The sequence below is a fragment of the Argopecten irradians genome, chromosome 16 (assembly GCF_041381155.1).
Source record: "Argopecten irradians isolate NY chromosome 16, Ai_NY, whole genome shotgun sequence".
NCBI classification, from domain to species: domain Eukaryota; kingdom Metazoa; phylum Mollusca; class Bivalvia; order Pectinida; family Pectinidae; genus Argopecten; species Argopecten irradians.
The window spans coordinates 26795289-26817055 of NC_091149.1; the positions used below are offsets into that span (position 1 = coordinate 26795289).

The window sequence follows — 21767 nt, forward strand, 5'->3', positions numbered from 1 at the left end:
TCCTCACGTATACCCCAGGTATTCCTCACGTACTATACCCCCCAGGTATTCCTCACGGTATACCCCCAGGTATTCCTCACGTATACCCCAGGTATTTCTCAGTATTCCTCAGGTATTTCTCACGTTACCCACCCAGGTTATTCCTCACGTATACCCCCAGGTATTTTTCTCACGGATATACCCTCAGGTATTTCTCACGTATACCCCCAGGTATTCCTCACGTATAAACCCCAGGTATTCCTCACGTATACCCAGGGTATTCCTCACGTATACCCCAGGTATACCTCAGTATACCCCAGGTATTTCCTCACGTATAACCCGGTATTCCCATCACATATATCCCCAGGTATTCCCTAACGTAATACCCCATTTATTCCTCACGTAACCCCAGGTACGCCCGAAGGTATTCCTCACGTATACCCCCCAGGTATTCCTCAACGTATAACCCCATTGGTATTCCTCACGTATACCCCCCGGTATTTCTCACGTAGTTACCCCAGGTATTCTCACTCACGTATACTCCTGGTATTCCTCACGGTATACCCCCCTATATTCCTCACGTATACCCCCAGGTATTCCTCAACGTATACCTCCTGGTTATTCCTCACGTAATACCCCCAGGTATTCCTCACGTCATACTCCCAGGTATTCCTCACGTATACTCCCTGGTATTCCTCACTAAGTACTCCCGGTATTCCTCACGTATACCCCAGGTATTCCTCAGGTATACCCCCAATGTATTCATCACGTATATCCTCCTTGGTATTCCCTCACGTATACCCACCCCAGGTATTCCTCACGTATACCCCCAGGTATTCCTCACGTATATACCCCTGGTATTCCTCACGTATACCCCAGGTATTCCTCACGTATACCCCCGGTATTTCCTAAAAGAATCCTACCCCCAATATATTACTCACGTATACCCCCAGGTATTCCTCACGTATACCCCCAATATATTACTCACTATACTCCGCGGTATTCCTCACGTATACCCCAAGGTATTCTCACGTATACCCCAGGTATTCCTCAGGTATTTCTCACCTATACCCTTGGTATTCCTCACGTATACCCTCAGGTATTCCTACACGTATACCCAGTATTCCTCACGTATACCCCAGGTATTCCTCACGTATACCCCAGGTATTCCTCACGTATACCCCCAGGTATTCCTCACGTATACCCCAGGTATTCCTCACGTATACCCCCAATGTATTCCTCACGTATACCCCCAGGTATTCCTCACGTATACCCCAGGTATTCCTCACGTATACCCCCAGGTATTCCTCACGTATATACAACAGCTTGGTATTCCTCACGTATACACCGTAGGTATTCCTCACGTATACCCCCAGGTATTCCTCATCGTATACCCAGGTATTTCCTCACGTATAAAACCCCCAGGTATCTCCTCACGTATATCCCCAGGTATTTCCTCAGGTATTTCTCACCTATACCCATGGTATTCCTCACTATACACCCAGTATTCCTCACGTATACCCCCGGTATTCCTCACGTATACCCCCAATATATTACTCACGTATACCCCAGGTATTCCTCACGTATACCCCTGGTATTCCTCACGTATACCCCCGGTATTCCTCACGTATACCCCCTGGTATTCCTCACGTATACCCCTGGTATTCCTCACGTATACCCCCAATATATTACTCACGTATACCCCCGGTATTCCTCACGTATACCCCCAATATATTACTCACGTATACCCCAGGTATTCCTCACGTATACCCCTGGTATTCCTCACGTATACCCCCCGGTATTCCTCACGTATACCCCCAATGGTATTCCTCACGTATACTCCTGGTATTCCTCACGTATACCCCCCGGTATTCCTCACGTATACCCCCAATATATTACTCACGTATACCCCCGGTATTCCTCACGTATACCCCCGGTATTCCTCACGTATACCCCCAGGTATTCCTCACGTATACCCCAGGTATTCCTCAGGTATTTCTCACGTATACCCCCGGTATTCCTCACGTATACCCCCAAGGTATTCCTCACGTATACCCCAGGTATTCCTCACGTATACCCCTGGTATTTCCTCACGTATACCTCCCAGGTATAACCTCACGTATCTCAGGTATTTTTAGTATTCCTCACGTATACCCCAGGTATTCCTCACGTATACCCCCAGGTATTCCTCACGTATACCCTAGGTATTCCTCACGTATACCCCAGGTATTCCTCACGTATACCCCAGGTATTCCTCACAGTATACCCCCAGGTATTTCCTCATATATATCTCCACGAAACCCAGGTATTCCTCAGTGTATACTCCAAGGTATTCCTCACGTATACCCGAGGTATTCTCACGTATACCCCAGGTATTCCTCACGTATACACCCCAGGTATTCCTCACGTATACTCCCAGGTATTCCTCACGTATACCCCCTGGTATTCCTCACGTATACCCCAGGTATTCCTCACGTATACCCCCGGTATTCCTCACGTATACCCCCAGGTATTCCTCACGTATACCCCAGGTATTCCTCACGTATACCCCTGGTATTCCTCACGTATACCCCAGGTATTCCTCACGTATACCCCAGGTATTCCTCACGTATTTTCTACCTATAGGTATTCCTCACGTATACCCCAGGTTATTCCTCACGTATACCCCAGGTATTCTCACGTATAACCCCCAGGTATTTCCTCACGTATACCCCCAGGTATTCCTCACGTATACCCCAGGTATTCCTCACGTATACCCCCAGGTATTTCTCACGTATACCCCAGGTATTCCTCACGTATACCCCCAGGTATTCCTCACGTATACCCCCAGGTATTCCTCACGTATACCCCAGGTATTCCTCACGTATACCCCCAGGTATTCCTCACGTATACCCCAGGTATTCCTCACGTATACCCCAGGTATTCCTCACGTATACCCGAGGTATTCCTCACGTATAAACCCGGTATTCCTCACGTATACCCCCAGGTATTCCTCACGTATACCCCAGGTATTCCTCACGTATACCCCAGGTATTCCTCACGTATACCCCAGGTATTCCTCACGTATACCCCCAGGTATTTCCTCACGTATACCCCCAGGTATTCCTCACGTATACCCCTTTGTATTTCCTCACGTATACCCCAGGTATTCCTCACGTATACCCCAATAGGTATTCCTCACGGTATTCCTCACGTATACCCCAGGTATTCCTCACGTATAACCCCAGGTATTCCTCACGTATACCCCTGGTATTTCTCACGTATACCCCAGGTATTCCTCACGTATACCCCAGGGTATTCCTCACGTATACCCCAGGTATTTCTCACGTAATACCCCTTGGTATTCCTCAGGTATTATACCCCCAGGTATTCCTCACGTATACCCCAGGTACCCGATTCCTCACGTATACCCCAGGTATTCCTCACGTATACCCCCAGGTATTCCTCACGTATACCCCAGGTATTCCTCACGTATACCCCAGGTATTCCTCACGTATACCCCAGGTATTCCTCACGTATACCCCAGGTATTCCTCACGTATACCCCAGGTATTCCTCACGTATTACTCACTTTACCCATTGGTATTCCTCACGTATATACCCCAGGTATTTCCTCACGTATACCCCTAGGTATTCCTCACGTATACCCCCAGGTATTCCTCACGTATACCCCCAGGTATTCCTCACGTATTACCCACCTATACCCTTGGTATATCCTCACGTATACCCCAGGTATTCCTCACGTATACCCCCAGGTATTCCTCACGTATACCCCAGGTATTCCTCACGTATACCCCAGGTATTCCTCACGTATACCCCAGGTATTCCTCACGTATACCCCCAGGTATTCCTCACGTATACCCCAGGTATTCCTCACGTATACCCCAGGTACTCCTCACGTATACCCCAGTTATAACCTGGGTATTTCTCACGTATACCCCCAGGTATTCCTCACGTATACCCCAGGTATTCCTCATGTATACCCGAGGTATTCCTCAACGTATAAACCATGTATTACTCACGTATATCCCAGGTATTCCTCACGTATAATCAGGTATTCCTTGCGTAAACACCAGGTATTCCTCACCTATCAGGTATTCCTCACGTATACCCCCAGGTTTCCTCACGTATACCCCCAGGTATTCCTCACGTATACCCCCAAGGTATTCCTCACGTATACCCCCAGGTATTCCTCACGTATACCCAGGTATTCCTCAGGTATTTTCCTCAGGTATTCCTCACGTATTCCCACTTATACCCCCAGGTATTCCTCACGTATACCCCCAGGTATTCCACGTATACCCTTAGTTATTCCTCACGTATACCCCCTGTATTCCTCACGTATAAACCCGGTATTCCTCACTATAATACCCCAAGGTATTCCTCACGTATACCCCAGGTATTCCTCACGTATACCCCCAGGTATTCCTCACGTATTTACCCTAGGTATTCCTCACGTAGTACCCCAGGTATTACTCACTGTATAACCCCAGGTAATTCCTCACGTATACCCCAGGTATTCCTCACGTATACCCAGGTATTCCTCCTCACGTATACCCCAGGTATTCCTCACGTATACCAATAGGTATTCCTCAGTATATACCCCAGGTATTTCCTCACGTATACCCAGGTATTCCTCACGTATACCCCAATATATTCCTCACGTATACCCCTGGTATTCCTCACGTATACTCCTGGTATTCCTCACGTATACCCTAGGTATTCCTCACGTATACCCCAGGTATTTCTCACGTATACCCTTGGTATTCCTCACGTATACCCCCAGGTATTCCTCACGTATACCCCCAGGTATTCCTCACGTAATACCCCAAGGTATTCCTCACGTATACCCCCGGTATATCCCTCCCCACGTATATACTCACCCTACCCCGGTATTCCTCACGTATACCCCCTGGTATTCCTCACGTATACCCCCGGTATTCCTCACGTATACCCCATGTATTCCTCACTATACCCCACGGTATTTCTCACGTATACCCCAGGTATTCCTCAAGTATATCCCCCCTGGTATTCCTCACGTATACCCCAGGTATTCCTCACGTATACCCCCAATATATTACTCACGTATACTCCTGGTATTCCTCACGTATACCCCAGGTATTCCTCACGTATACCCCAGGTATTCCTCACGTATACCCCAGGTATTCCTCACGTATACCCAAGGTATTCCTCACGTATACCCCCAGGTATTCCTCACGTATACCCCAGGTTATTCCTCACGTATACCCCCAATGGTATTTCTCACGTATACCCCAGGTATTCCTCACGTATACCCCAGGTATTCCTCACGTATACCCCCAGGTATTCCTCACGTATACCCCCAGGTATTCCTCACGTATACCCTTGGTATTCCTCACGTATACCCCCAGGTATTCCTCACGTATACCCCAGGTATTCCTCACGTATACCCCAGGTATTCCTCACGTATACCCCAGGTATTCCTCACGTATACCCCCAGGTATTTCTCACTAATACCCCAGGTATTTCTCACGTATACCCTTGGTATTCCTCACGTATACCCCCAGGTATTCCTCACGTATACACCCAAGGTATTCCAGGTATTCCTCACGTATACCCCCCAGGTATTCCTCACGTATACCCCCAGGTATTCCTCACGTATACCCCCAGGTATTCCTCACGTATACCCCCAGGTATTCCTCACGTATACCCAAGGTATTCCTCACGTATACCCAAGGTATTCCTCACGTATACCCAAGGTACTCCTCACGTATATCCCAGTTATAACGCAGCAGTTCTCAGGTATTTCCTAGGTATTCCTCACGAATACCCCAGGTATTCCTCATGTATACCCGAGGTATTCCTCAAGTATAAACCCGGTATTCCTTACGTATATCCCAGGTATTCCTCACGTATAATCGAGGTATTCCTCGCGTATACACCAGGTATTCCTCACGTATACCCCAGGTTTTCCTAACGTATACCCCATTTATTCCTGACGTATACCCCCAATGTATTACTCACGTATACCCCAGGTATTCCTCACGTATACCCCTGGTATTCCTCAGGTATACTCCTGGTATTCCTCACGTATACCCTAGGTATTTCTCACTAATACCCCAGGTATTTCTCACGTATACCCTTGGTATTCCTCACGTATACCCCCAGGTATTCCTCACGTATACCCCAGGTATTCCTCAGGTATTTCTCACCTATACCCTTGGTATTCCTCACTTATACACCCAGGTTTTCCTCACGTATACCCCCAGGTATTTCTCACGTATACCCTTAGTATTCCTCACGTATACCCCCAGGTATTCCTCACGTATACCCAAGGTATTCCTCACGTATACCCAAGGTACTCCTCACGTATATCCCAGTTATAACGCAGCAGTTCTCAGGTATTTCCTAGGTATTCCTCACGAATACCCCAGGTATTCCTCATGTATACCCGAGGTATTCCTCAAGTATAAACCCGGTATTCCTTACGTATATCCCAGGTATTCCTCACGTATAATCGAGGTATTCCTCGCGTATACACCAGGTATTCCTCACGTATACCCCAGGTTTTCCTAACGTATACCCCATTTATTCCTGACGTATACCCCCAATGTATTACTCACGTACACCCCAGGTATTCCTCACGTATACCCCTGGTATTCCTCAGGTATACTCCTGGTATTCCTCACGTATACCCTAGGTATTTCTCACTAATACCCCAGGTATTTCTCACGTATACCCTTGGTATTCCTCACGTATACCCCCAGGTATTCCTCACGTATACCCCCAGGTATTCCTCACGTATACCCTAGGTATTCCTCACGTATACCCTAGGTATTTCTCACGTATACCCCAGGTATTTCTCACGTATACCCCCATGTATTCCTCACGTATACCCCCAGGTATTCCTCACGTATACCCCCAGGTATTCCTCACGTATACCCCAGGTTTTCCTCACGTATACCCCCAGGTATTTCTCACGTATACCCTTAGTATTCCTCACGTATACCCCCAGGTATTCCTTACGTATATCCCAGGTATTCCTCACGTATAATCGAGGTATTCCTCGCGTATACACCAGGTATTCCTCACGTATACCCCTGGTTGTCCTAACGTATACCCCATTTATTCCTGACGTATACCCCCAATGTATTACTCACGTATACCCCAGGTATTCCTCACGTATACCCCTGGTATTCCTCACGTATACCCCAATATATTACTCACGTATACCCCCCGTATACCAGGTATTCCTCACGTATACTCCTGGTATTCCTCACTAATACCCCCGGTATTCCTCACGTATACCCCTGGTATTCCTCACGTATACCCCAGGTATTCCTCACGTATACTCCTGGTATTCCTCACTAATACCCCCGGTATTCCTCACGTATACCCCCAATATATTACTCACGTATACCCCCCGGTATTCCTCACGTATACCCCTGGTATTCCTCAGGTATACTCCTGGTATTCCTCACGTATACCCTAGGTATTTCTCACTAATACCCCAGGTATTTCTCACGTTATTTCTCACGTATACCCCCAGGTATTCCTCACGTATACCCCCAGGTATTCCTCACGTATACCCCAGGTATTCCTCAGGTATTCCTCACCTATACCCTTGGTATTCCTCACGTATACCCCCAGGTATTCCTCACGTATACCCCCAGGTATTCCTCACGTATACCCCCAGGTATTCCTCACGTATACCCCAGGTATTCCTCACGTATACCCCCAGGTATTCCTCAGGTATTCCTCAGTATTCCTTGGTACCCCCTATACCTCACTTATATACACCCAGGTTTTCCTCACGTACACCCCCAGGTATTTCTCACGTATACCCCTTAGTATTCCTCACGTATACCCCCAGGTATTTCTCACGTATACCCTAGGTATTCCTCACGTATACCCCATGTATTCCTCACGTAAAATCCAGGTATTCTTCACGTATACCCGAGGTATTCTTCACGTATACCCCAGGTATTCCTCACGTATAACCCCAGGTATTCCTCACGTATACCCCCAGGTATTCCTCAGGTATTTCTCACGTATACCGTTGGTATTTCTCACGTATACTCCAGGTATTACTCACGTAAACCCCTGGTATTCCTCACGTATACCCCATGTTTTCCTCACGTAAAATCCAGGTATTCTTCACGTATACCCGAGGTATTCTTCACGTATACCCCAGGTATTCCTCACGTATAACCCCAGGTATTCCTCACTAATACCCCAGGTATTCCTCACGTATAACCCCAGGCATTTCTCATGTATACCCCCAGGTATTCCTCACGTATACCTCGCTTATTTCGCAGGCATTTCTCAGGTATTTCCTAGGTATTCCGCACGAATACCCCAGGTATTTTTCAAGTATACCCCATGTATTCCTCACTTATACTCCAGGTATTCCTCACGTATACCCTAGGTATTCCTCACGTATACCCCAGATATTCCTCCGGTATTTCTCGCGTATACCCTAGGTATTCCTCATGTATACCCCCAGGTAATCAATGGTATTCCCCAGTATGTTAATCCACTCGTTTCAGTATCTCTTTTTGGGAAACCCGATAAAGTAACATATATACTATATTCTCCTTTTACTTTTACAGAAAATGTCTTAAAGCTACACTTTAAAAGAAGAAATCATTTAATAGATTGAATAATGTATAGATTCCAAATTTCGTATTAAGTGGGAATATATAATACTTTTGATTGAAGATAACGTTAATCTATCTATGTTTTACTTTGAATTTGTAAAACAGTTAGGTACCTTTCATGTTGTAAACAAAACGCCATTTTATTTCCACAGTTGCCCAGGTAAACGATATTCGGATATACTCTGGCACGGTAATTATTAATTATTAGTGGGGGAGGAGAAGTAGGTTCCCTTGTACCCCTCTGGCAGTTTTTGATAATTAAAATCAAAAATGTCCGCCATATGACCTCCATGGGACATTAATTGTCAATGGCAACAAGCTTAAAATTAAACTAGACATCATACCGGCACTAAAAAGCCATGTTCCAAAAAATTGCCAGAGAAGTACATGGGAACCTATTTCTCCTCCGCTACTATATCGATAAGTATTTATAATGAAATGCGCGACCAGTTGTCTTAAGTTCCTAATATGATAATAATTACGGAAATTATATCAAAGCGATGTAGTAGGTTATAGTCAAGTTAAAAACAGTGTATAGTAACAGTTACACTTGGTTAAGTTTTGTGTATTACCAATATCAATGCCTATTAATGGTCAGGATCATTTAAGGACGGCCTCCCATGTGCTCAATGTGTTGCGATGTCTGTATACTGTAGGAGGCTGGAGTATATTCGAGTTGTGTATTATTGAAGAGTGGAATTTTCATCCTTTTTATAGTGCTGTCTTGCTGACGCATAACAACAACCAAAGACACCAAACAAGCACATCCCACCCGGTCACATTATACTGACACAAACAAACAAGTCACATATTGACACCAAACAAGACATCCCACCCGGTCACATTATACTGACACCAAACAAGCACATCCCACCCGGTCACATTACTGACACCAAACAAGCACATCCCACCCGGTCACATTATACTGACACCAAACAAGCACATCCCACCCGGTCACATTATACTGACACCAAACAAGCACATCCCACCCGGTCACATTATACTGACACCAAACAAGCACATCCCACCCGGTCACATTATACTGACACCAAACAAGCACATCCCACCCGGTCACATTATACTGACACCAAACAAGCACATCCCACCCGGTCACATTATACTGACACCAAAACAAGCACATCCCACCCGGTCACATTATACTGACACCAAACAAGCACATCCCACCCGGTCACATTATACTGACACCAAACAAGCACATCCCACCCGGTCACATTATACTGACACCAAACAAGCACAACCCCACCCGGTCACATTATACTGACACCAAACAAGCACACCCACCCGGTCACAAGCCACACCCCACCCCCGGTCACATTATACTGACACCAAACAAGCACACCCCACCCGGTCACATTATACTGACACCAAACAAGCACACCCCACCCGGTCACATTATACTGACACCAAACAAGCACATCCCACCCGGTCACATTATACTGACACCAAACAAGCACATCCCACCCGGTCACATTATACTGATTCTCACCCGGTCACATTATACTGACAACCTAACACTTAATAATTAATATTTTGGTTTAATTGCAATTTGTTGCCCTACCAAATTTATAAAACTGTTCAAAAATGCACAAATTTCATATACAGTAAACACAGATTCGGTCTTAATGATGTTCCACAGCTGACAAATGGTATTTTTCTCTATCAAAAACAGTAGCAGACGATTTAGTATTTCTCTTCAATTACAAAAGTTACACCATTACCACCACCAAAAAGTTCTTCTTGTTTTACTTCAAGATAAAATTGTCAAAAATATTGAATTGCATCCCGGAAAACTATGTTCTATGTGGAATGAAGTATCGAGTGCACATGCACCTAAAAGCAAAAGAAATTACTTCATATTATTTGTGTGTTAATTTGACATATATGTAAATTATTAAACAGATTTAACATTTGTTAAAATGATGAGTATCGTTTGTGCTTTGTCGGCGATGGAGCATCTTTTAAAAAAAAGTTTTATTTTTTACAGGGGAGGGGCTTCATCCGTTTGTTTGATGATACGTCGACGGAATGTGTGTTGGCCATGAATAACGTAAGATATCATAAATTTATGTACTGTTTACACGAATATCTATAAATAAGATGCCATAGCCTCCAATCTACTACATCTCGTATTATGACAAGAAGTTAATGGTCACTTCCGGTATGATTTGGTGACCGGTAGTCTTTAGTTCAAATGGTAGATGGTCATCGTGTAGATTAAATGTTACAAATGTAACACATTTATTAAAAAGTCTCTGTAGTATTCGATAATATATCTTAAGAAATGAAGAATAAAAGCTTGTCAGATACATATACTGTGAAATCATTATTTTCCGTGGGGGTTTAATTTTCTTGGATTTCGTTTTTTGGACTTTAGTCTATGTAATTTTAATGATTTTGTTTTAGATTCAGTTTTATTTTCTGATTAATACATTGTTTTTATAATAACATAAATGTCATTATCACGTTTGAATAATTAATTTCAGAATGTACACATTAATGGCAGCTACATCACATTTCAACGAAAACAGGGAACGTGTAAAAATAAATACAGGAAACCACCGGACACAAAACGCCATAGTGTTTCTGACCGGAGAAGGTGCACGAGTCTTAGCGTCTACGGGGACAAACCAGAACACCCTTCCATTCCTGTTAAGAGGATGGATGCGGACATTGGAGGTTATAATACATATGGGGCCTATCATCACGATCAACCGTCAACAGATACTTTATACAGCATTCTACAACAGGAACCTCCACGTCGGAGAAAGCGAAGAAAACGACCATCGACAAACGTCAATAGTTCAACCGTAACCCCAACACCATCTTCACGGAAATACAAGAGGACAACGAAATCGCATCGAAAGAAGAAAACAGAGCCAAGACATACAAACGTAAGTTTTATTTTTTATTAAGTTAAATGTGCCGTTATTTCCATGCTCATGGGAATAAGAACCTTTAATAATATTATTTACCACGAAAATGTAACATTTTGATACTTAAATAAAATGCAGTAACCCACGGTTATAACGAACCTTTGTGGACCAGATGTTATCAGCAAAGTTCGTTATACAGTCACATAGTACGGACATAGGAACCGTTGGCAGACAATATAAATTACCACGTTATAACCATAAATTCGCTGTAAATGCGTCCGTTATTACTTTATTTACTGTACTTACATTGTATATGATTTCATTTTTAAAATGTATCTTAATGTTCAAAAGAAATTTTTGAAATACACATGACAGATCAAAAAATCAGGCCAAGTTGCAAATGTTGCTTGTGAATGGGTTTCACAACTTAATCCATGAAAACGTTTGGTTTTTATGTTATGGAACATATGACTTTAACTTAATACAGCAAATCAAACCACAATTCTTCATGAAACCTGTATTATGCATGTTATTTACATTTGCAGAATTTGCCACGCAAAAAAAACAAAACATCAGAGAGAAAAATACTCATTTCGGAAACTGATTCCACAAAGAGAGTTGATCATAGCACCAGGATTAACAAAACAGTCCATGGCAACACAAACGTAACTGAAAACTCACTTTGCCTATTGCCGGGTCATGGTCAACTAAGTACAAATTTCCCCACTAACGATTCCGTTGCCAAGTATATAGGTCCTCAGGCTTCATCTTTGACAATGGTAACTGAGCAGGAAGATCAGAATTGTAACGAGAAAATCAATCTTGCAACCGTAAACATTCATTTTTACGACCATCAAAGGTATCTATTCAGTCATGATGTAGATCAAAACAATACAATTGGAGATGTAACATCAATGATCAGTAAACGACTTATGTTGCCATCCAGGTCTTATATGCTGTCATATAACGGAAAATTGATCCACAAAAGCCGGGTTCCAAAACTCGAAAATAATGGAAACATTCACATCATTGTAAAGGGGAAAGGCGGCATGAGGAAAAATGACCCAAAACTGCAACAAGACAAAATAAAAGTGACTGACATTCTCACTTCATCACCGCAATCAGGCAACAGTGGCGAAACCGACGGTCAAACTTCACTATTGCAACCAGGTAACGATAGCCAGACAGACGGTCAAACTTCACCATCGCAACCAGGTAACGATAGCGAGACAGACGGTCAAACTTCATCATCGCTACCAGGCATCAATAGCGAGACTGTCGGTCAAACTTCATCATCGCAACCAGGCAACAATAGCGAGGCCGTCGGTCAAACTTCATCATCGCAACCAGGCAACAATAGCGAGACTGTCGGTCAAACTTCATCATCGCACCCAGGCATCAATAGCGAGACCGTCGGTCAAACTTCATCACATCAACCAGGCAACAGTAGCGAGACCGTCGGTCGAACTTCATCTTCGCAACAAGGCAACAATAGCGAGACCGTCGGGCAAACTTCATCAACCCAACCAGGCAACAGTAGCGAAACCGACGGTCAACCTTCACCATCGCAACCAGGCAACAATAGCGAGGATGTCGGTCAAACTTCATCATTGCAACCAGGCAGCAGAAGGAACACTGACGGTACATCGCAAGGTTTACTACCATTTATTGTTTATTTAAAATTACGGTTTAATAGGACGTTAATTAATCAAACAAACAAACAAACAAAAGGTTTAAAACATGTACAACGTGTAAATATACCTTTTTTCTAGTTTTAAAAGAATAAGCGTTAATATAAATCATTTAAAGCTATTTGGAGTATGCAATATACTTTGCCATCCTACAATTCTAACATATGATGCAAGTCATGTGCTTCTGAAATATAAAGTATCTTGCCTTAGCAAATGATCTTAAATATCTAATAAATTGCATGGCTTTACCACTTTCATGAATGTTAAACAAAATCTATTTTAGCTCAAGTTATAAAAGAAGTGGACCCTAAATATGAAGAAAGCGAAGAACGGAAGAAAAGCAAAAGTAAGACCTTAGTTTTCTTTCTCCTTTTTACAAAAAAACATTGATTTGCTCACTATGCGGGTCACATTATATCAAGTTATGATGGTCGCCATACCGCAGCCTCTGAATGGTCAAAATGGGATATTGTTCGATTTCGGTGAATTTTGTATAAAGAGGGTTTTTACACATGCCAAATGCAATGGTGCAACTTTCAAAAACCTATATAATATAATATTATTTATATTTATGCTTGCTCCACATAAAACTCAAAGACAATATGAATTGAAATGGCCATCTTAAAAAGATGACAATTTAATATTAAGAACCATCATATTATTATATTCTTCAAAATTTAACATTTGGAATGAAAACTTTTGCAAAATATATCATCACTGTTTACATCCTTGGTGGGATTCCACATAATTACGCTACAGGATTAAAACGAAATTCTACAGAATTACACACTCGTAAATACACCAAGAGCAACTAATGTAATTATGTAATAAACAAAATGATAACAAATTAATTGAGGGTGGGTTTAAAAATATCTATAATATGCCAAGGTTAAATGAAAAGTTGCTGGGGGACGAATAGTCCGCTAAAACTGACCATAATCGCAGGCTCAAAATTCTGACTGATCGCCTGTTTATGGTCAGCTACCTACTGCTCTTGAAAAGCCAGGGATTGTAGTACAAATCTGGCGACAGCGATTATGGGACTTCTGTAGGTTTAATTGGGGGCACTCACTTTAATACATGTCACATCCCAACACATCACATAAATGATGCTATGTCCCTAGTTATGGTCGAGACGTCCTAGAATCAATGTTTGGGTAGCCATCTTTGAAGACTGAAAGTTAATTTTAACACCCAATCAGACAACTGGGATCGATTTCCGGTGAAATTCGACGATTCTAATTGGCTGTTAAAATTAACTTTTGGTCTTCATAGATTGCTACCGAAACACTGATTCTTGGACGTCTCGAACATAACTAGGGACATAGCATCGTTAATGAGATGAATTGGGATGTGACATGTATTAAAGTGAGTGCCAAACGTTTTCCTTTAACTTTAAAGGCATATTTGACCCCAAACCAACATGCAGAATTCTCATAATCGCTGTCGCCAGATTTGTACTACAATGCCCGGCTTTTCAAGAGCAGTAGGTAGCTGACCATAAACAGGCGATCAGTCAGAATTTTGAGCCTGCGATTTTGGTCAGTTTTAGCGGACTAGGGGACAAAATGGCGCCGCTGAAACTTTTTTCTTGCATCTGGCTAAAAATAACCAGCCCTTCAGCGAGCAGCTAATCTGGCTACTGAAGGGGCCCTCCACAGGATATTGAGGCCCAAAAAAGGAGAACGAGGAAAATATATAAAAAATATTTAAATATTTAATATAGCTGTATTACTGCATAAAATAAGCTATGTATATATATATGTATGTGATATGAACACGAAAACACAGATTTTACCTAAAAAGCCAATGATATATATTGTAACGTGCAACCTCTTAATTTAGACAGAGCTACCTGCTCCAGAAGCGATTGGGATCCCCGACTACCTGGTCGGATAGTTGATCAATATTTACAACAATATCAAAAATAACTATATACAAAATACAGGCTTGGACAGTGCCTCTGTCATATTTAGCCACCCGTCGTACCTACGACGTGTACCGCGTCCTACGATATGCACGACACTGCATAAGTGTCGTGCCCACTAACACTGGCTTTACAACTCGCCAGCAACCTTAACTCACTACAACCACGTGTCTCTAAGGACCACTACCACAGTCCCTACTCCGTGACAAACCCTGGCAAAACTGCCAGTACAAGCCGAACGTACAGTGTCCCGCTCCGAGGTTAACTTATAACCTGTCACGGCTGTGACTACCCCTGGCACAACTGCCAGCACGAGCCGGACAGTGTCCGGCTCCAAGGTAAACCTATTACCTTGTTACTGTAGTGAACAACCCCTGGCACGCTTGCCAGTACGCGGCTGACGGACAGTGTCCTGCTCCGAGGCAAACATATCTGCAATACCTCTGACACACACACTTATCACGACTACCAGTACCAGTATGCTGCTGGTGTGAGCGTACCAGTGTAGCCTTTTCAGGCAACCCCTTATGCAGGAGCTACTGGCGTACCCAGGACCTTTCACACACTGACACCGACACCACCACACAACGTGCACGCCACCAGACTGTCTTTGCAGGCAACCCCTTATTCAGGAGCTTCCAGCGAGAATACACAACGTACCGTTAACCAGTGTAGCCTTTTCAGGCAACCCCTTGTTCAGGAGCTACTGGCACAGCACTTTGTACAGTGGCTTACCTGTTGTCGTTGAATAGTTTTCGATCTCAGGCGTCCTCAGCAAAAAATCCAACCCAATGTAATCTATCTCACTTATATTTATTTCGGGCCTGGAGTATTAAACATTCGTGACGCTGATTTGCATATTACAATTAAAAGATATAAAATAATGACTGCCCTTTTATCTATCTCCCGTCAAACTATTAAATCAAATAATTCTGTAGAATCATGAAATTATCATTAGGTGTGATCGGCAATTATCACTAATTAAATGTCCTATTACAATCAAATATAATTAGTAGAGTAACAAAATAACATATGTACCATACGTTTGCCTAACGTAGTGCAAAGCGGAATAACTCTAATAGAAAATAGAAAACTCCGTCACAAGGGACGTAACTCTAACCTAAAATCATCACATCACCCTCTCCTTAAGCTCAAACGTCCCGTTTGAGTGTAGATGTTATGTCAATTACCTTGAACACAATTAACAAAGTTCAATAATAAAACAAAAGAAAAACATCAAATTTGAACTCAGTTTTTGGCACCGCACTCGCCACAGAAGGATTCTGTCTCGGTCATTTCCACAATTTCAATGTCCCTTTCACCCTCGGTGTACTTAGTTGTTTTCCACACAACCTGCCGTTGTACCACCGAACTTGTCTGAACATGTACGCTGCGGGAGGTAGTTACTGTGGGTTTCCGTGCCTGATGTACATTTGCCGGAGGCCTGTCAATCCTTGGTACTTTTTGTGGAATGCAGTTCCTTGGGTCTTTAGGACCAAATTTCTCGGCGTCTCTCTTTGGTGCAAACACATGATCTGGGCGAGTGCGCTTACGAACCGTGGGATCTGGATTGGCCGGCGCATTTTGTAACTTAGGTACCGACGGCTCTTCATTACACTCAACATCGGAGTCTGATACGCTCCCGATGATGCTGGAAAGATCCCCCGGGTCGTTGTCCCTCCATTACTCCTCGTCATCTATATCGGACTGTTGATCATCCTTATCAGCTGAAGGCCCTGCTTGTTCTGTTGAATGCCTACGTTTAGCATGCCTGAGAAGATTGCTGGTGGAGAGAGTGGCAAATTGGCAAATATCACAAATGAAGGATTTCTTCTCCATCTCGCGCATTCCGCATTGCACAATATGTGTTTTCATAAAGTCAATATCTGTACAAGTATACGTGCACATAGGACATCTCTGCTCCTTCCTCGGAGTAGTCTTTGTCTTAACCATGTCTGAAACAAACAAAACGTCATTTACTTCAATATCTACTTTGTACATATCTAAAAATTCACATGCGCGTTTACCGAGTTCAATTTCGCGTCTGTTGTATTTCAACATTCATACGTATGTTAGCGAGGATAACTAGAAATCGGTTTCGTACTCGGCTAGCCAGCGAGGTGGTCGCCGTGCACGTTGTGGAGGTGCAACACTTTCACACTCACTATCACTACCTTCCACTTCCTGTGGACTATCATCTACGAAACCCATTTCAACTGCACCATCGCCCTCTTTCTCCTCTGGTGTACGATTCAGTGGCTGATCATCTACTTGGTTAGCGGTGATTTCACCTGACAAGTGTTGCTTTTGTCTTCGCCGCATTCGGTCGACATGTATTACTTGCGCTGTCCCTCGGATACCACAAAGTACCTTATAGGTGACGTCAGAACATTTGCCAACCACTTCGTAAGGCCCCCGCCAGTAACTGGTAAACTTGGGGGGAATGACCTGGTAGATACCTGGGGAAATACACGTACACTTCATCTCCAACAGAAAATGTCTGCCAGCTAAGCTTTTGGTCATGCCAAACTTTTTGTCGCTGCATAGCGTCGTTGATATACTGTCGGACATGGATATGGGCTGCCTCCAGTTTCTCTTTTAACTCCCATGCCCAGCGATTTGCTGGAATGCTCTTTGCGCAGCTCGGCATCTCGTACATAATGTCTAGAGGAGTTGATACCTCACGACCAAGCATGAGCGCATTAGGACTGCTACCGGTAGTTTCGTCTACTACCGATCGGTATGCCATGGTGACATAGGGCAAGTGTTCATCCCAATCGTTGTGATGGGCGTTCACATAAGAACTCAACATCGCAATTAAGGTGCGATTGAAACGCTCCACCATACCATCCCCTTCTGGATGATAAGGTGTGGTCCGAGTCTTTTTGATGTGTAATACTTCACACATTTGTGAAAAGAGCTGGCTTTCAAACTGCCTGCCCTGGTCAGAGTGAATCGCAGTAGGAACCCCAAACCGGGTAACTACCTCTCGGACAATTATATCGGCTACAGTTCTTGCATTCATGTCAGGCATTGGAAATGCTTCTGTCCACTTGGTAAAGTAGTCAGAAACCACCAGTACATACTTATTCCCGTTAATTCCTGGTAATTCACCGAGAATATCTGTCGCAATTCGCTCCATCGGCGTGCCTGCACCAACTATTTGCATAGGTGCCATGGGAGTTCTGACCGGACCTTTCTTCTTTGAGCATACTTCACATCCCGCTATGTATTGCCTTACATCCCGCTGTAGTCCAGGCCAGTAAAATCTTTGCTTATCCTTATCTTGCTGTTCGCTCTTAAGGTCTTGCATCGACGGTTAACAAACGTCCCGCACTCCAGCAGTTACGTTCGACATAAGCCTTTATTAGCCCTCCATATGGACTTCGTGCTTCTGGCGTCACGAGTGTCTACCATTTCCTTATGAGGAAATATTGGATCTTCTGTCAATTCACCTGTCCATCGCTGTACGTGCCTTGCAGACTGCGATATAAGGAGGTTTTGTTGCTGTTTCCATTGGTCAATTTAATTTCTAAAGGTCGTCGAAGTGACAGCATTGGTGTGTGGTACTGGTCTGTTTCAACAGTCAGTCGCTCGATCCAAGATGACCGAAGGAAGTTGGTTCTGGCCAATCCCTAACGACGTCTATTTTCTTCGGGTCTGTGGAAACTCCTTCTGGCGTTATGATATGGCCTAGGAATTCTACCTCTTTTGCACATAGTGTACATTTTCTGGCTTTGAGCTTTAAGCCTGCGGCTGCGAGGCGTTGGATGATCTTCTCCACATTGTCCAACATTTCCTCAAAAGTCTTACCGGTGACAATCACATCATCAAGGTAGATGAGGGAAATGTCCCATTGTAGTCCCCGTAATACTATCTCCATGAGCCTCTCGAAGGTGGCCGGGGCATTACACAGCCCGAACGGCATCACCTTGAATTGATATAACCCACGCTTGGTTGAGAATGCAGTCTTTCACTTGTCACTTTCTTCTAGCTCCACCTGCCAGTATCCTGAGCAGAGGTCGAGTGTGGAGAACCAGCAGGCTCCAGACAGTTGATCCAAGGATTCATCAATCCTGGGCAGTGGATATGCGTCTTTGATTGTAGCGTCATTGAGACGGCGGTAGTCTACACAAAACCGTGTGCTACCGTCCTTCTTTTTAACAAGGACTACGCCTGATGACCAGGGACTGGCTGAAGGTTCGATAATCCCTTTGTCTAGCATGTCATCAATGTGATTCTCCACTGTCTGATTTGTGTGCATCGGGAGCCTACGAAGAGGCTGCTTTATTGGTGGGTGCCCTCCGACATTGATCGAGTGTTTTACAACACTGGTCTTTCCAATATCCGTATCATCTTTTGAAAATGCACTGGCGTGTCTGGTAAGTAATGATCGGATTTGCTTAACTTGGTTCTTTGTCAAACCCTTTTTCGTTCGGGTCAATAAGTCCTGCAGTGCAGGAGTCAAATTGCTGTGTTCGTCTGGACCGTTGTCCGGCTCATTTGACAGTACTTTATCAACTGGCGTGAGGCAAGCTACAACGGTTCCTGCGTGTACCACCTTCACTTCGGGTGAGACATTCATTATCCTCATGGGTACCGTTTCGTTATTGCATACTAAGGTCTTTCCTATCAAGGCTCTATCAGTATCAAGAAAACTTTGTGTCGGTTCTATGATGCCAAGCCCTCTAGGTATTACGGAGCCGGTAGGTATAAGCACCTGTCCATTGGTCACGACCTCTGACTCTGGAGGGATATTCAGTGTATCTGCAACTGTTACTCTGTAACAGCCAAACCGGCCTTCGGTCAATAAATCTACACTGTGCTGGCCTATCGACAAAGTTTTCCGTACCATGTCAACTACACACGCCTCCTGTTTCATGAAGTCTAACCCCAAAACCCCGTCAACGGATAATTTAGCAACAACCATATTTGTTTTGTACGTGAATTTATTTATTGCTATTATAAAATCAGTCTGTACCCTAACTACCAGGGGTTCGCCGCTTGCGGACAAAATTTCACGCGCTTCCACGGTCGTATACTTATTACGGTCCGTTTTGTTGCACAACTCCGAAAACATTTCATCAGATATTAGGGAAATGGTTGCTCCTGTGTCTACCAAGAACTTGCCAATGACACCGTCTATTACTACCTCTACATAAATCCCTGGTTCCCCAACTTGTTTATGTACACCTATCTTTTCCTTTGGTTGTTCTTGATTTGGCTTTCCTTTCTTTCCATCGGAGTTTTTATTCTTTAGCTTTCTGCAGTCTCTTTTGTAATGCCCTTTACATTTACCGCGAGCACCACCTCCGTGTGTTCCACTCTTTTGCCCTTTGTTTCGACCGGTCTCTAGTCCTTCCACTTTAGTTTTCAAACCTGCCAGAGATTTCTGTATCTCTGCCATGACTTCCGTCAAAGCCTTACCTTCCCTGTCGTTTGGCTGATCATTAGCCTCTGCCTGTGGTATTGGTCTTATGAATCCTTGTGATTCTTTGTGCTTTTGATCTGCTTTAACGAAGGCCTCTAATTCAACAGCGTGTCTGATGGCTTCATTCAGGCTGACAGGTCGAGCTTGTTTTATTCGTAACCTCATGTCAGAATCTACCAACGCATCTATAAATTGTTCCTTTGCTAAGACCTCTATAACATCGGCGGGAGCAGTCGGGTATGCCTGGTTTGCCAGGCGTCTTATACTTTGTCCGAGCTCCGGCAAAGACTCTGTTGCCTTTTGTCGTTTCTCCCGCAACTGGGCTCGGTACAGCTCGGTCTGGTTTGGCGGTGCAAACCTTTCGCTCAGCACATGTACTAAGTCCCTATATTTTTTAAGAGGTCCACCAGGGAGGTTGCCGAGCACACCCTGTGCCTGACCGCGCAACGAGACAGCAAGGTACAAACCCATTTCTGTCTCCGTCCAATTGGCTAGCGCAGCGCAAGATTCAAAATGAGCCTTGTAGTCCAGCCACGAGCCACTGCCATCATACGTTGCTGGCTTAATGTTAAATGTCGGTTTTCTCATACCACCTCGGTCACCGTCGTTCCTCAGCCGCGGTCTGTATGTGACCCCATCATCAATCCCATCATCCGGATAGTGTGCCACTGGCTCCCTTCGGTCATGACTTTCACACCTCTGGAGATCTGGCAGCAAACTCTGCCTTTGGAGTCCATGGTTAATACCGTCCCCTCCAATGGAACCTGCACCAGCACCTAATGTTGAGCTACCAAAATGTACAGACTTGCTACGATCATCTGTACCCCGCTGGCGGTCTTCACCAGTCTCGAGCTCAGAACGCCTTGCAGTCACCATTCCGGAATCAGCCACCGTCCTGTCTAAATCATACTGCCCGGAGCTGGTACTCCTTGGTGTAGAATGCCTGGCCAGATTACCGTCGTCTAGCCTCTGTCCGATTCCGTATGCTGCCATACGAGCTTCTAGCTCATCTATTGTGATGTTTATATCGTCCATGATAAATACAATCTATTCAACTGTGATCCCACCGCTGCCACCAATAAAATGTAACGTGCAACCTCTTAATTTAGACAGAGCTACCTGCTCCAGAAGCGATTGGGATCCCCGACTACCTGGTCGGACAGTTGATCAATATTTACAACAATATCAAAAATAACTATATACAAAA

At 44.1% G+C, this 21767-nt stretch overlaps 1 protein-coding gene across 2 annotated transcripts in view; it reads left to right on the forward strand.

The window, feature by feature from the left end:
- The window catches only part of LOC138310607 (interferon-induced very large GTPase 1-like), a 30649-nt gene that overhangs the window by 750 nt on the left and 8132 nt on the right, over positions 1-21767 (forward strand). Inside the window, exons 2-6 of one of the 2 annotated variants that reach the window (XM_069251882.1) lie at positions 8770-8807; positions 10623-10685; positions 11122-11529; positions 12057-13164; positions 13486-13548. In XM_069251882.1, the coding sequence (XP_069107983.1) occupies positions 10677-10685; positions 11122-11529; positions 12057-13164; positions 13486-13548 (1588 nt within the window). In that variant the 5' untranslated portion in view covers positions 8770-8807; positions 10623-10676. The remainder of the gene's footprint in view (positions 1-8769; positions 8808-10622; positions 10686-11121; positions 11530-12056; positions 13165-13485; positions 13549-21767) is intronic. The other variant, XM_069251883.1, reaches the window with a different exon arrangement.